Genomic DNA, 14,995 nt, shown 5'->3' with positions numbered 1-14,995 from the left:
TTTGAGATATTTGCCGTCTGAATTGGAGGAGAGACATAGGGTGGAACCTAGAATGGATGTGGATTATTTTTTTTCTCTGCATTGTTTTCCTTTTTTGAACTATTTTTTGCTTCTGAAGAGATTTCATGGATTTGATGTACTGAAAACTCATATCAATGTTCAAGATTTGATTTACTTTAAATCTTGACATTTAATCACTTACAGTGATAATGTATCATTATTTTGATGAATATGATGTTGAATGTCAGTAAGCTGCTCTGCGCTTGAAACCATCCACTACAAGGGAAACAGATAGAACTGACCTTAGTGAGAGCTGATTTGCTGAAATTAATCAGCAGAACCCATTCTGGAGCAAGTGGAAGGGTAACAAGAGAAGAACTCCCATTGTCATTATTTCACCTGGGGAGTCACTTTACTTCTTTCACTCTCATCATAGTCAGATTTGCATTTGTTTTCCTTTTACCTAAGTACATCAAATGCGAGGACAGCTTTCCAAGAAAGTTGAATGGAGAAGCAAATCAATGATGTATTGCACATTATGGAAAATCATGGTATGGGCCCTTTATGTTTCCATTTTTGCTTCCCTCTTAAGATACTCAACTCAAGATGAAAAAGGAAGTAAATCAGTAGTAGCAAGACAAACCTTGCCCAGAAAAATACTAAATGAAAAAGAACGTATAACATTACAAAGACTCTGACACCAGGAAAGCAGAGAAGGCTAATTTTATCTAGCATCCTATGCCCTACATTTTCACCACCCTACGTCTTCACTGTGAGATGGAGAATGATGAACCAAGAGGCTCAGTAGAAATGTACTGAATCATCTAATGATGCTTAATAATTACTTCAATATAAGGCTCTGATGCGAGGTCAGTAGAAGCTTCTGATGGGAGGTCTAATGGAAAATCTAAGAATACTCTTCGTTAATAATTATTTGGAGTAATTATTATGAACTCTGTACTAATGATAAAATGGTGAACAAGATATAGACCTGTCACCTATGGTGGTTACTTGTCAAACAGGTCTAATAAATCTACTTTCAAGAAGACCAATCCCAAAGGATAAGCCAGCTTCGCTGATATGGAAAATAAAGAGGGCAGAAACAGAGCCCAGGACTTGAAGTAAACATAGCCAACCTCTAAGCAAGAGAATTGTAAATCCTCACCCTAAAGGCCAATTTACCTCAGTTCCTTTTACCCCATACATCATGTTCAACTTTCAACAGAAACTTACCATACTAAAAGGTGAAAAACACAGTTTGAAGAGACAGAGCAAGTATCAGAACTAGACTCATATACAGTAGAGATTTAGAAATGATCAGACCAGGAGTCAAAATGATAGTGATTAAAGTGCAAAGGGCTCTAATGTAGTCATCTATTTATTCTTCTACTTTATCTCAGTCATACTATGTATGGTATTTAAAATAGTTTTGTTCATATAATATCATGTTCACCTTTATAGTGTTTTCAATATAATAAAATATGCTTACCTCTATATTGTTTCAAATTATTTTCTTGTTTAATTTATGAAACTCTCCCCCAGATGACATCTTGGGTTTTTTTATTCTTACAAAAAGATGTAGCTTTAATTTGCAAGGCATACTGAAACATGGATGATAAATTCTACTCATCATTCTCATCATTCATTTATTTCAGTGGTTTATATTTTATTTTACTTTTTAAAATTTTATTTATTGTTCGCCGTGCTGGGTCTTTGTTGCTGTGCGCAGGCTTTCTCTAGTTTTGGCGAGCAGGGGCTACTCTTCGTTGTGATGCGCGGGCTTCTCATTGCGATGGCTTCTCTTGTTGTGGAGCACGGGCTCTAGGCGTGCGGGTTTCAGTAGTTGCTGCACGTGGGCTCAGTAGTTGTGGCTCGCGGGCTGTACAGCACAGGCTCAGTAGTTGTGGCCCACAAGCTTAGTGGCTCCGCGGCATGTGGGATCTTCCCGGACCAGGGATCGAACCCGTTTCCCCTGCAATGGCAGGCGGATTCTTAACCACTGCACCAGCAGGGAAGTTCCAGGTTATATTTTAAAACTTCATATTTCTATATCGGATATTTGATAGTTCTGAGAATACAGAGGTGAAAAAAGAGAATGCCAAACCTATTCTTCTGGAGAGTTCAGTTTGGAAGAGATAAAAGATATAAAAACAGTAATCATGCTAAATTATTTCAATTAAGTTTCCTATTACAATGACAGATAGGGAAAAGGGGATTCTCTCACCAGAATCTGGAATGAGGCATCTCAAGAAGGGGAGAAAGCACATGGACTCCATAAAGTGGCCAAGAAACATCTAAAGACAGACTTCCCATTGGAAGCAGCATATGTGGATGTCGTTCCTTAGGAGTAGAGTGTAGAACGAGATGACGACCGAAAGCTCATGAGGACCTTCAACTTTTAAGAGTGAGAAAGAGAAGGAGAGTCTGAAGAGGGCACAAAGCTGGAGTAGCCAGTGCACTTAGGAGTCAAGCAGGGAAAAATGATCTTCAGAAAGCACCAAAGAAGAAAACAAAGAGCTTGAGAATTACAGAGGATGGAAGTTAAATAATTATTTATATGTGATATGGGTTTCTGCATTGAGTCTAGATTCTGCCAGGACACACGTGTGATGCTGGGGAATCACTTAACTTCCCTGAGCCTCAGTTTCCTCAAATATAAAGTACGGAAAATATTCCTAGAGTTGTATTGAATATTAGACCAACCAGAACATTTAAGAGCACTTAGCAGAGTATCATCCACAGAGTGAGGGCTAAACAGGTAGTGTGTTGTTTCCTATATTTTTCATATAGGTCTAAATGGGAATAATGAATTCTCCTCCCCCTCTCTCTGTCACTGACTGCAGAACAATGACAGCCTAAAAAACAGAACTGGGAGAAAGTGTGTCATCAATTGTATGTAATTTTACATACAATAATATACATATATGGTACCTATATATGAATACATAGTATAAAATATACCATATATCTATCTGCTGATTCTGATGCATGGCACAATTCCCCTTCCCCTCTGTTTTCCTGGATCCCATTCTTTCACTAAAATATCACAATCATTCAGTTCCACCCAGTGTAGAAATCCATAGTGTACTTTCCCCATTCACTCTGCATTAAGCTGTACTGCCCATTCATACCGCTGTTTCCTTCTCCATTAGGGTTTCTGGCTGTCAATTTCCCCTTAAGACTACAAAGCCACCAATGGAAAGCAGAAGCTGAGTGAAAGTTCCAGGTTTGTCAGAAACTCTCATATGACTCCACGCTCTCCGCCTGCCAAGCACTGCAGGTCCAGACTGTCCAGACTCCCAGAGAAACACAGTAAATAGATGGCACCCTGCCCAACACTGAACAGTGGTGGAGAATCCAGGAGCTCACCTGTGCCTCTATTTGCACACTTCCACGTGCTGACTGCACTAGGAGGAACTCACCTGGTTCAGGACTCTTATTTGCTCAAAAAGCCCAAAGCGCAGGAAACATGGAGTTGAAAGGCAGCAGCAGCTTGAGAACTTGGAAGGAGAACAGAGATGTTTAAAGCGTTCACTGGAACAGCGGCAGGTCCTCAGGACATGGAAGAACACAGATCAGCTGCACCGAGGCAAGTGTTCTGCAGAACATTCCTTTTCAGAGAAGAAAAGAATGAGGTGCATGCGATAGCACAGAGTTCTCCCATAAGGATGTGGCCACTAGCAGTGTCCCCAGCACTGATACCACAGCAGCCTGTGGAGTCTTGGAAGGGACGAGGGTTTCCTCAGTGCCAGCTGCAAACTTGTTTTGTCCTTAGGACCCAGCAAGTAGTCACAGAGCAGGGAAGGATATTCCTGGGGACAATGCAATCCAAGGAATTTCTTACATTCCACCATGATGTCTTTGCCCCTTTGAAAGACAAACAAAATAAAACATGCTTGAATAGAAGGGACACAGGCAGGGATTTTAATCTATTTAGCAACAACTGGGGTAGAGCCTTTCCAGCAGGGCAGGTATCAGTAACATGCACACTGGAAGGTCACAATTTCTAAAAGCAACAAAGAGCTAAGTGGAAATTCATTTATTTAATTTAGGCACTTTGGAAAGAGGACACTGATGGATCAATCATCTTTCTATCCTTTCCAGTTGGTGCATACAGCACTGAGTAGGTACTTTTAAAGTCAGAAGGACATTTAAAGTACATTTAGAGGTTTGGGAAACTTCCTAAGGATTAGGGTCCTAACACAAGCAGAAACCATTCCTATATTACTGCTAAAAATATCATTTTATTAACAAATGATTTTTTAAATAATATTTTTATTTCAATTCTTCAGTATTATGATGTTTTAATGGGCTGAGGCTAGAAATTTAAATAAAGACAACTATACAAGGCCATGAGGGTGACTCTGGAGTTCAAGCCAGACTCTCCCTGCTAAGGAGCCCATTAAAAACCTTCACTGCTTCTGTCTAAGAAGCGCGTATGCTCTTCCGTCTTGGTCATACATAAGGCCTCTTCGGTACCCACATCTTAACCAACAGTTGGAACAATAAAGAGTAGAGATTCTTATTTGGACTCTATCAGTAAACAAATGGATGTCCAGCCTGGACTGTAGCTGAGAAATGGAGGTGTCTTCATTGAGATTGAGAACAGCAGGCTGACCTGAGGAGGTCTCCTGGGAAATCAGTGAGGTCCTTGTTGACTGGAAACAAACGACAACATAAGAGCTGGGAGTTCGGTTTTTTGGGAGGACTTACTGAGGACTATAGCCTGGAGGACAGCCTCTCAGTCAGCTCTGACGAACGGCTCCAAGGACAGAATGGGGATGTCAGTATATATGTGATTGTGGTGAAGAGGATACGTGCAATCAAGGACACATCTTGGGAGAAGGTTGCTGCTAGTCATGAGGAGCATTTGTCACTATTAATGCTTTTAGTGCTTTTCTAAGTATGAGAAGTTGCAAAAAATTGAATTGATAGAATTTTCTCAGGAAATTATCTAACTACCTGCAGGCCAATTCTGTCAGTTTTCCCAGAGCAGAGAGTGCCCCATTCCTGATCTCTACCCTGAACTCCTGTCAGGGCGTGTTGGGGTAAGGGACTGCTGTGGCTAATGACTTTATTCTTGTAGAACCAGATGGTGAGTGACTTTTTAGTTGTCATCCTGAAGGAGAAACGTCAGAGTTCACATGGCTAGAAATTGTTAGGTGTTTTTTTTTTTTTCTTAAACTCACAAGAAAACTCAAGCGTTAAAAATACGTAGATTCCAGGGGTCAGCTCTTCTAGGGTTAATAAAGTTATTTTACCATATTTCATTGAAGAAATCACTCACGAAATCTTACACTTGGCAGTGCGTGGCTTGTGTGATCTCAGTTCCCTCACCGGGGATTGAATCGGGGCCACGGCAGTGAGAGTGCCGGATCGCAACCACTAGGCCACTAGGAAACTTCCTTTTTTTTCAATAGGCAGAAAAATCTATTCCCTTCTAACTACTTAATAGTGATTTTGTCTATTTTGATTAGAACTTAAAGTCAGTTCAGTGGACTCAGACCACACCTCATGTAGCCCTACAAAACCACGGACAGTAACCCTTTGGCATCTTAAGTGGAATAAGGGTCCTTTGTCATCTCACTGTCCTCTGTCTGCTTATTTCGTTGGTTCCTAAATATCATGTTCATGTGCAGTCTTCACTTTCTTTAATGGGTGCTTTCAGACAAATCATTGTAAGCACCCTAAGGTTTGCCCTTGTATCTTGGGTACATTTGGAACAGTTCATTCGTCCAGATTTATATTTCTCTCCAGTTGTATAAGTGAATTGGATCCAATAGGGTTATTGAGAGTGTTGGGTTAATTTCTTTTTCTATTTTCTGGCTGTGCCATGGGACGTGCGAGATCTTAGTTCCCCGACCAGGGATCGAACCTGTGCCCCCAGAAGTGGAAGCTCGGTGTCTTAACTACTAGACTGCCAAGGAAGTCGCTAAATTTTAAAGAACTTAGAAAGTGGCTAGTCCATTAGTAGCAAGCAATAAAATTCAGTTCTTACTTTTTAATATCACGATTCCTATTAACCAGATAAGATCAGGATCTTTTGGAATCATCTAATTCCCTTCCTTTAATTCTAGTTTTCTTAAAGTACCCTTCTCATTGCCTGAATGCATTTATCACCTAGACGGATGCTCAGCAAGACGGATCTTGCTGATCCTCCCAGACAGGGTTAGTGTTCGAGCAACTGGGGTTCTGGTTGCCAGTCACTTGTGAGCTGGTGGGTGTGACTTCTTCCTTCTCTCCTCAAAACTGATCATTCATGGATTAAATGAAAGAAAAATGAGGGAGCTGGTCTTGCGAAGCTGAAGGCCGTCAACTGACCCAGGACTTGGTCTTTTCTGAGCTTCTGGCAGAAGCAACCATGTTCCTGTCTTTCTGTTTTTCACATTGGCCTCATCCTTCTCCTCTGACGTAGCCTCCTCTCCAACTGTGCTGCACTCAAGTTAGCTAAATTAGAATCCGGCATTGTGTCGGGGGAAATCACTTCCCTTCTTTCACATTCATGACATTCAGACTCACATTTGTTTTCTTTATGCCCACAAGACAGCTGTCGACTTTTACTTTCTAGGACAGTTGCAGTGATAAACAAAAAATCTAAAGTTTGAAAATGATAGAGACTGGAGCCCCTTTGCCTTTCTTTACCTCCCTTTATTGTTCTTACCTCATCATGAATTAGAACTAATGCAGGAGCAGCGAGACAAATCTTGTCCAATAAGTCACTAAGTGAATATAAGTTACAAAAACTTTAAATGAAAAATTACACACAAGTAAAGGAAAGAAGGTGATTTCTCTCTGACCTAATCCTGGGCCTCGCTGCCCTGCATTCTCAGAGGGAGACAGAGACAGAGGAAGGGAGAAGCCCACTGGCATCAACTGACTGAATGAACAACTGAACCTCACTGGTTTCTGTGACATAAGCTTTAACGAGAGACAACACCGTCGCTGAATTCTCTGCCCCCAGCTCAGAAACTTTGAGCATAACAAGCGTTGACTAGTTTTAGTAAAAGAGTTGAATAATAAAATTTGTATTTGGCAAAATAAAAATTATGTGTCTACTCAGGGTAAAATGATTAGAATTGGGTAACTCCTCCACCACCTTAGAGAAAACACACTTTTGCTCTCAGCATCTGAGGGCTGCTGACACTTCTGATACCTGAGGACATGGGTCAGGAGGGGAGGAGGTCACCACTGAGGACTAGGGTCCTTCACACAAACACTCCAGGGGCAAGGGTGAGGGTCCTGGAAGATGAATTATTTTCCCAACAAATAAACAAGCCCCTCCACAGATAGGAGATTGTAAAGTCCTCGGGATGTGGTGAGCCTGCCCTCAGGGTGGGAGTCCAGGTTAGGAAGGGGACTCTGTCACTCTAGAGGAGAGGGTGTGACTAGATGTGATCTCTCCCTTGTGACTGAGGTGCTGCTGGGGAAATACAATTGTCTTGGAATTAGGATCTCCACACCCATATTCTCCTGAAAAGAACCAGGATTCCTGGTGGGGGTACTGGCCCAGCCTGTGGAGGACTATAGGTCTCCAGTAAGAAAATGGTGGAAAGAAAGGACAATATCTATAATAGTCCTCACCTCGTGGTCCCCTGAAGCATGACCACATGGACGTGAAGGAACATGTTCTAGAAGGAAAGGAAACATGGGAGAAGCTCATGGACTCATAATAATCAGCCTCTTCTCTAAATCAAACACTAAACAAAACCCATCTTTTGTTTCAAAGAGCTTATGCCAGAGTGATCTGGTAAATCCCTAAGCAAATACAGAAAGCATACGGCTGAGAGAGCCTGCCTTCCTAGGTAAACTAAGAGGTAAAAATGGAACCTAAGATCAGGGCTAAAAATTTGTTCCTGGAACAGAGAAGACCAACATTTATGCATGAAAGAGATATAGAATGTGCGTATTTACAAACCTACATCACTTCTGACTTTAAGACGAAAACTTTTCTCATTTGATTAATAAATATCCATTTGGATGGGCACATCTGAAATTACTGGGAAAATTAAACTTCTTGCAAAATTAATAGTTTAGAATGATGACATCTTCATAGACCATACTGAGAAGATATAAGTGAAAATCAAAAAAAGGAAGTAAAAGTGTATAGAAATGTTTAGAAAATGAAAATTACTGTGTTCCCTATTTAATGGCCTTGCTTAGAAAGAATGTCATCACAGAACCTACCGCCAAGGTTCCCCCGGACGCCCGTCTCAGCCAGGCCGGCAGCAGCCTCATTTGCCCCATGGCCTTCGTGCTCTCTCTACTGACCGCCCTGGTGGTGTTCAGCTACGGCCCTGGTGGATCTCTGGGCTGCGACCTGTCTCAGAACCACGTGCGGATTAGCAGGAAGAACTTCATGCTTCTGGGCCAGATGCGGAGAATCCCCCCTCGCTTCTGTCTGAAGGACAGAAAAGACTTCGGTTTCCCCCAGGACATGGTGGATGGCAGCCAGCTCCCGAAGGCCCAGGCCACCTCTGTCCTCCACGAGATGCTCCAGCAGGTCTTCTGCCTCTTCCACACAGAGCGCTCCCCTGCCGCCTGGGACACCTCCCTCCTGGACAAACTCCGCACTGGACTCCATCAGCAGCTGGAGGACCTGGACGCCTGCTTGGTGCAGGCGATGGGAGATGAAGAAACTGCCCTGGGAGTGACGGGCCCTACACTGGCCGTGAAGAGGTACTTCCAGGGAATCCACCTCTACCTGAAAGAGAAGAAATACAGTGACTGTGCCTGGGAAATTGTCAGAGTGGAAATCATGAGATCCTTGTCTTCATCAACCAACTTGCAAGAAAGGATAAGAATTATGCATGGAGACCTGGGGTCACCTTGAAATGATTCTCATTGACTAAGATGCCCTATCACCCTTGCACACATGTCTTTAGTCATTTCAGAAGGCTCTTATTTCAACTTTAATCACAGAATTTATTGTATTAATTCAGCTACTACTTTGTCAGTAGTGATAAGCAAGTATATGTTAAAATTATTCAGCTTCAGGGCATCAGTCCCTAAGCAATGACTACCCTGTTATTTATTTATTCTGTTTATTTGTTTATTTATTTATTTATGTATCTTACTTTTATATTTTCATATCAATATATTTATACTTACATTGTATTAAAATTTAGAAAATATTCACCTTTCCATTTCATTAAATTTGCATTTTGTTTTATTTATTAAATTCTTATGAGAGAAAACTTCTTGAGTTTTTTAAGTTCTGAAACCTACATTCTTATCTTTTTCTGTGTAAATTTATTTCAGACTAGTATTGGTCCATTTTGTCCTTTGGAACAGTCCTACCACTTTCATTTCAGGAAATGCTTGTCAAAAGGTGGCATTCCATGGAATTGAGGGAAGTCCTGGAAATTATGGAGAATGGTTAGTCCTGATGTCATAGGTGTAACTGATTTATACCACCAGGAAAGAGTGGTCGGTGCAAATACCTGTGGGAAGGAGTCATCTCCTCGAGGGAAGCTGGTGACATATGGTGTTGACTGGCCAATCCTGGCACCTTCCTCTCACCTTCTCCCCGGTCCTGCTTTACTGAACCATTCATCCCTTACACATAACTTCAGACCCTCCACCTCACTGACCAGCTACACAGCTGCTCTGGTTCTGTGCAGGTTTCCAGCTTCAAGGTTTCTGTTAGAGTGAAAGCCACAGGAAGAGCGCACAAGTGAAAGGAGAGTTCTAGGATTTTCAAAACCTCTATGAGAAGGAGCCAGGGTTCATGGCACTGGATCCCAGCTCTGCTATTAATAGCAGTGTGACCTTGACAAATAACACAAACACTAAGCTCCCTAGTTTCCTCATCTTTAATATGCGGACAGTAGTAGTATTTTTTCATAGGATTATTCTCAGGATACAGTGAGTAAATATACACAAGAGGCATAAAAGTGTGTCTGTCAGAAATAATCAGGACTGTTAGAGTCACAGAGTGGCTACCATCGGGGAGGAGAAGGAGAGCTGCTCTGAGGTAGCAACTGGAAAGCAACATAAGAAACATGCTAGGTCCTGGGCAAAATCTATTACGTTTAACTTGGGTGCTAGTTTCACAGTGTATTCAGTGTGTGAAATTTCCCTGTGCTGCATGTTGAAGATACTTGCAATTTCTGTGTATTACACTTCTTTTTTTTCAAAACAATAAATTTATTTATTTATTTACATTTTATTTTTGGCTGCATTGGGTCTTTGTTGCGGCGAGTGGGGGCTACTCTTCCTTGCGGTGCGCAGGCTTCTCATTGCGGTGGCTTCTCTTGTCACGAAGCATGGACTCTAGGCACGCGGGCTTCAGTAGTTGTGGCACACTGGCTTAGTTGCTCCGCGGCTTGTGGGATCTTCCCGGACCACGGCTTGAACTCGTGTCCCCTGCATTGGCAGGCGGATTCTTAACCACTCTGCCACCAGGGAAGTCCTTGTGTATTCTACTTCTGAAAGATATTCTGGGAATTAGTAAAAATTCTTTGAGAAAGAAGGATCAGTAGAAAATACTTGGATCTACTTTAAAAATGAATAATATGGAAATAACAGAGACCTCAAATAATGCAAAAAGTCACAAACATTTTTCATTGATAACGTTTGTTGCTTCTTTAGTATGAGAAAGGCACAAAATAGCTTCTGAACTCTTTCATTTTGGGGGCTTTCAGCAGCAACGCAGAAGCAGGAAGAAAAAAGCAGGAGCTATGAAAGGTAAGGTTCTGCTCTCTAATCCTGGGCTCTCCCGGGTTTGATCTTAGTTCTCTTCTCCATACAGTCCCAGGTCTATAATTGCTGGCAATGTCACCTCCTAGAGCCTGTACTCTCAGAAAATAATGGCCCCCCAGAGGAGAGACTCAGAGCTAGAAAGCAAAGAAGTCAGGACCTGGGACACTTCTAACCCAGGCTCTGCTCGTCCATGTGAAAGCTGGGCCATGGCGCTTACCCATCAAGTGACAGTGTGAGACGTGGTGGAACAATGACTGTTTTGGGGGCAAAATTTTGGGTAATGACTCAGACAACTTAACCTCCCTAAGTTTCATAGTCTGTGTCTGGGAGAGTCCCAGGATTGTTGTGATGATTGCCTGGGGCAATGTGTGTGAAAGAGCTTTGAAATGACACCGCTCTACACACATGGACCTTACTATTAGTGTCATTGAACCTCTGACCTCGAATTCTAGTTCCTGGGCATTAATCTTGAAAGAATCTCTTCCCAGTAGAACAGTCTGCTCAGCATGTTCCACTCTCTCTCTCTTTGCTTCCACTCTCCCTAGACACACCCAGGCTCCTATTTTTGGTTTGCAGAGCTCACCTGAAAGGCACTCATGTGACACCAGCCCCACCCTCTCTTCAGAAAGGTGATTCATATCTTCTGTCATCTCAGGCATCCCTCTTGCTAGCTGGCCCTGTGGAATTCCAGGGTCCTAGTCCAGCAAGAGGTTGACACGAGGGAGTCCCACTGGGAACAGATTATGGAAGGAAGCCTTGGGGTAAGGCATCTTCTGAAAACAAAATGGTCTCTCTCAAAAACAGCAAAGTTCATTCTTCACAAGTAAATCGTTTCTTCTAAAAAAGAGTGTTTTCTTTTGTCTCTGCTGCATTCGGGGGAAGGATGCAGTAGCCCAGGAACTGGGTTTAGGGAAAGGAAGAGGTTCTCCAGTTCTGATTGAGAGCTGACTTTGAGTGTTTGAGGCAGAGGAAGGTTAGGGAGAGAGTCTGACAGTGGCCTTGCACACCCTCTACCATCTCAGCCACCTTCATTTGTGTCATGATGAATACAGCCCTTCACAAAGCAAATACAAAAGCATAGGAATTTGACAAATGCTGAGGGGCTTTACAAATTGAGAAAATCCATTAAAGAACGAGTCTCAGGAACTGGACTTCCCAGTCCTTCCCCTTCTCCATCATGATACTGATCTGTAAACAGCCGTGGGTTGGAATGTTCCGGGTTACACAGGCACATAGATTCCCAAATGTCCCAATCAGCCTCTAGGAACAGAGACAAGAAACTTCACATATTCCCCAAAACAGCACTGGAATTTGGCATTCCTGAGGTCTCAAGTTCAGAAGGAAATGGAACAAACCAGAGGACCCCAAATATTTTGATGGAGAATAACTTTCATCTAACTCCAAGGCCTTCTTGCGTCCTGATGAAGGCTGGGCAAAGCAGCTCAGCTCCCCAGTTCTCAATTTAGCCTTAATGAAAGTGTACAGCTGAGGACTTTTCGCCTTTCCTTTCTCATGGGACAGGCCCTGGAGCAGCAGGGATGCAGAACTCCTGGCCATGTTTGTGGTTGAGCAAGCAGGGACAAGAGGAGGCCAAAGGGGAGGCAGAGCAGTATAGGGTCGTAGCAAACCTGGGAGTGGAACTGCATAGTCTTATCAGGCTTAGGAAAGAGATCTCCATCTACATCAGGTACCGTAGCACTCAGCTCACTCTCCAGCTACACTTCTTATTCCCACCCAGTAACCTGCACACTGTTAGGGACATCATTGGTCCTCAGAGTTGTTAATAAAAGCGATAAGTGTAATAAGCTGAACATAGTTGTGTCAGTAAAAGTGTTTGAAAATGACAGTCTTGCTGCATCTTCTCTTGTGGGTTACTCTTGTCTTCTCAGGTGACCAGTAAATTCGTTAGCTCGGCATCTCCTTAGTCTTCCTTCGGCTTCATGCATGACTTAGGGCAATTGTTTTCTTTCTCCTACAGTACAGTTTTCTCAGCTTTAGAATAGGGATAATGAGACTACTATATTCCATTCAACATACCATCGCATGTTATATGCTCTATATCATGAGAATATAACAAGTCATAAACTTATCTTAAGTGAGCAGATTATTTTAAGCACCAGGGACATATTAAACAAAGCAATGATAGTTGTTATAGTGACAGGTATGCACAAAGGAGTAAAAGCCATCATTTCATGTCCACTCAAAAGATACATAGTTTTTTAAGATTTTTTTTTGATGTGGACAATTTTTAAAGTCTTTCTTGAATTTGTTACAATATTGCTTGTTTTTTTTTTTATGTTTGGGTTTTGTGGCCCTGAGGCATGTGGGATCTTAGCTCCCCTACAAGGGATCGAACTCACGCCCCCTGCATTGGAAGGAGAAGTCTTAACCACTGGACCGCCAGGGAAGTCCCCAGAAGATATTGATATAATGCCATATTTGTGCCTTACTGAGCTCATAATTTTGTTATGCAAAAATTCTACCTCTGTGAATTAAAATAGGATCATCTTTTTAAGTATTGTGCAAAGCATACAAACACATTTTTAAATGCTACGAGCAAATGCAATATTCTCACAGATGTACCAAACACTAGATTGCAAATACCCATGGATCTCTAGTGGGCATCAAAACAAGATGCAGTCAGTGCATTGGCACAGAAGATATTTATCAATATTAAGTAGAAAGTAATATATTAAATTTAAATTTACATCATGCTGAAATTAAAAGCATTTTGATGCAGATTACAAATTTTTATGCAATTTATCCATATAAGATGACATTTTGAAGTAGTGAATAAAACTCTCCAATGAAAAACCCTGATTATATATATAAAGCTGAATGCTTTATCGATGAAGCCTTAAGGGTCTTCTAAGACCCTTGCTTAAAACAAATGAGAGGAAAAAAATATCTTGAAAATTGCGATTAATTTCTTAACATACTTACTAGGTCATAAGATATTGCCAATAAGCTACATCTTACTGAGGTTAGAGATCAACGTGAAGCAGCCTTGGCTGACATGTGCGAAGCATCAGATACTTGTTATTATACCCGCCATTTTAAAGTCTGACGCTCATCTGGTCTCCCTGTCACCACCGTCCTCTGCTTTTCTGCCCCTCCTTCTCTCCTTCCTTTGTTGACTCCACACTCTCATCTTAGGGAATTGGTGTTCCTCAACGATCTATGCTAGTCCCACACTTCATCCTCTCTGCACATATAGTCTCAACCTCCCAAATAGTTCCAAACGTCCTCTCTATGACTGTTGACTTCCATATGCATGTCTTTACCCAGGGTCACATCTCCAAACAAATGTCATTAGCTCCAAACCCTCATATTTACCTGCTACCCTAGATAATCTCCACACATGGCCAAACTTGACCAGCATGTAATTACCTGGCAAACTCCTGCAGACCCCTGGGATGCCAGCTTACCAACTGCTCTTGCAGATGCTTTCCCTGATCCATGCAAGCCCACATACTCTCAAGAACCTGTACTTTCCCTGTCACAGCATTAGCATTCCTTTCATTGAACACCTAGTTACCCATATCCCCACCAGACTGCAAGCTCTGTGACAGCAGGCAATGTGTCTACTATTTTCATTGCACCTGGCACCCACCACAGTGCCAACAATACAAGGGATAGTCACACTTCTTTGTTGAAGTTTAAATTCCATGATTCTATAATGTATTTCACAGTTTTTTGATCATGCAACTGCTGAAACTGAATCAGCAACCATTAGACATGCTTTCTCCAAGAAAGAACAAGTAAAAGAGAATAGCTCCAGCTGCTATAACCTGTCATAATGCCTTGTGCATCTCCCTCATAACCTAGAAAGGGTTTCAAGAGAATTTTTTACTCTTTAAGGCCTGTCTTCTCTGACAGAGTGCTCCATTAAGAAAGTAATATCTTTGTTTTGTCTACCAATATATTAAAAAACACAAGTAAAATCCTGAAAGCAGAGATACTTCAAAATATTTTAAGGACCAATGAAATGAATAAAACGATTTATGTTCCTTTTGGATTTTAATGCAGATTAAAGGTTTAAGGACACTCTGATTTTCTTTAAGAGTATGAGTTAAACCTAACACTTAAAATATACCTTTTGCACCCCCAAAGCAAATGAAAACAAGACACAAGGCTGACCATATCATAATATGAAGAATAAATTTGGTAAATATAACAATCATCATAGAGAAATAAATTCTAATTATTACAAATTAAAAATAAATTTTCTCCCCATTCAAAAGTATTGTTCCACTTACTGTTGAAAAACAATGTGCTGAGAAGACTCGATGCA

General features: G+C 41.6%; 1 protein-coding gene across 1 annotated transcript; it reads left to right on the top strand.

Moving 5' to 3' along the window:
- The first annotated feature begins 8,146 nt into the window (after positions 1 to 8,146).
- Positions 8,147 to 8,830, top strand: LOC132523680 (interferon omega-1-like). Its single transcript, XM_060155149.1, has one exon. It carries the CDS (start codon positions 8,147 to 8,149, stop codon positions 8,828 to 8,830), a length of 684 nt encoding a protein of 227 aa, XP_060011132.1.
- Positions 8,831 to 14,995: the final 6,165 nt, after the last annotated feature.

The sequence above is a fragment of the Lagenorhynchus albirostris genome, chromosome 7, assembly GCF_949774975.1.
Source record: "Lagenorhynchus albirostris chromosome 7, mLagAlb1.1, whole genome shotgun sequence".
Classification (NCBI taxonomy): Eukaryota; Metazoa; Chordata; class Mammalia; order Artiodactyla; family Delphinidae; genus Lagenorhynchus; species Lagenorhynchus albirostris.
This window is presented reverse-complemented; position numbering and strand designations above follow the sequence as displayed.

Bases quoted from the DNA above. Each gene is read 5' to 3' on its own strand.
- LOC132523680 (XM_060155149.1), top strand. From the start codon at position 8,147: ATGGCCTTGCTTAGAAAGAATGTCATCACAGAACCTACCGCCAAGGTT.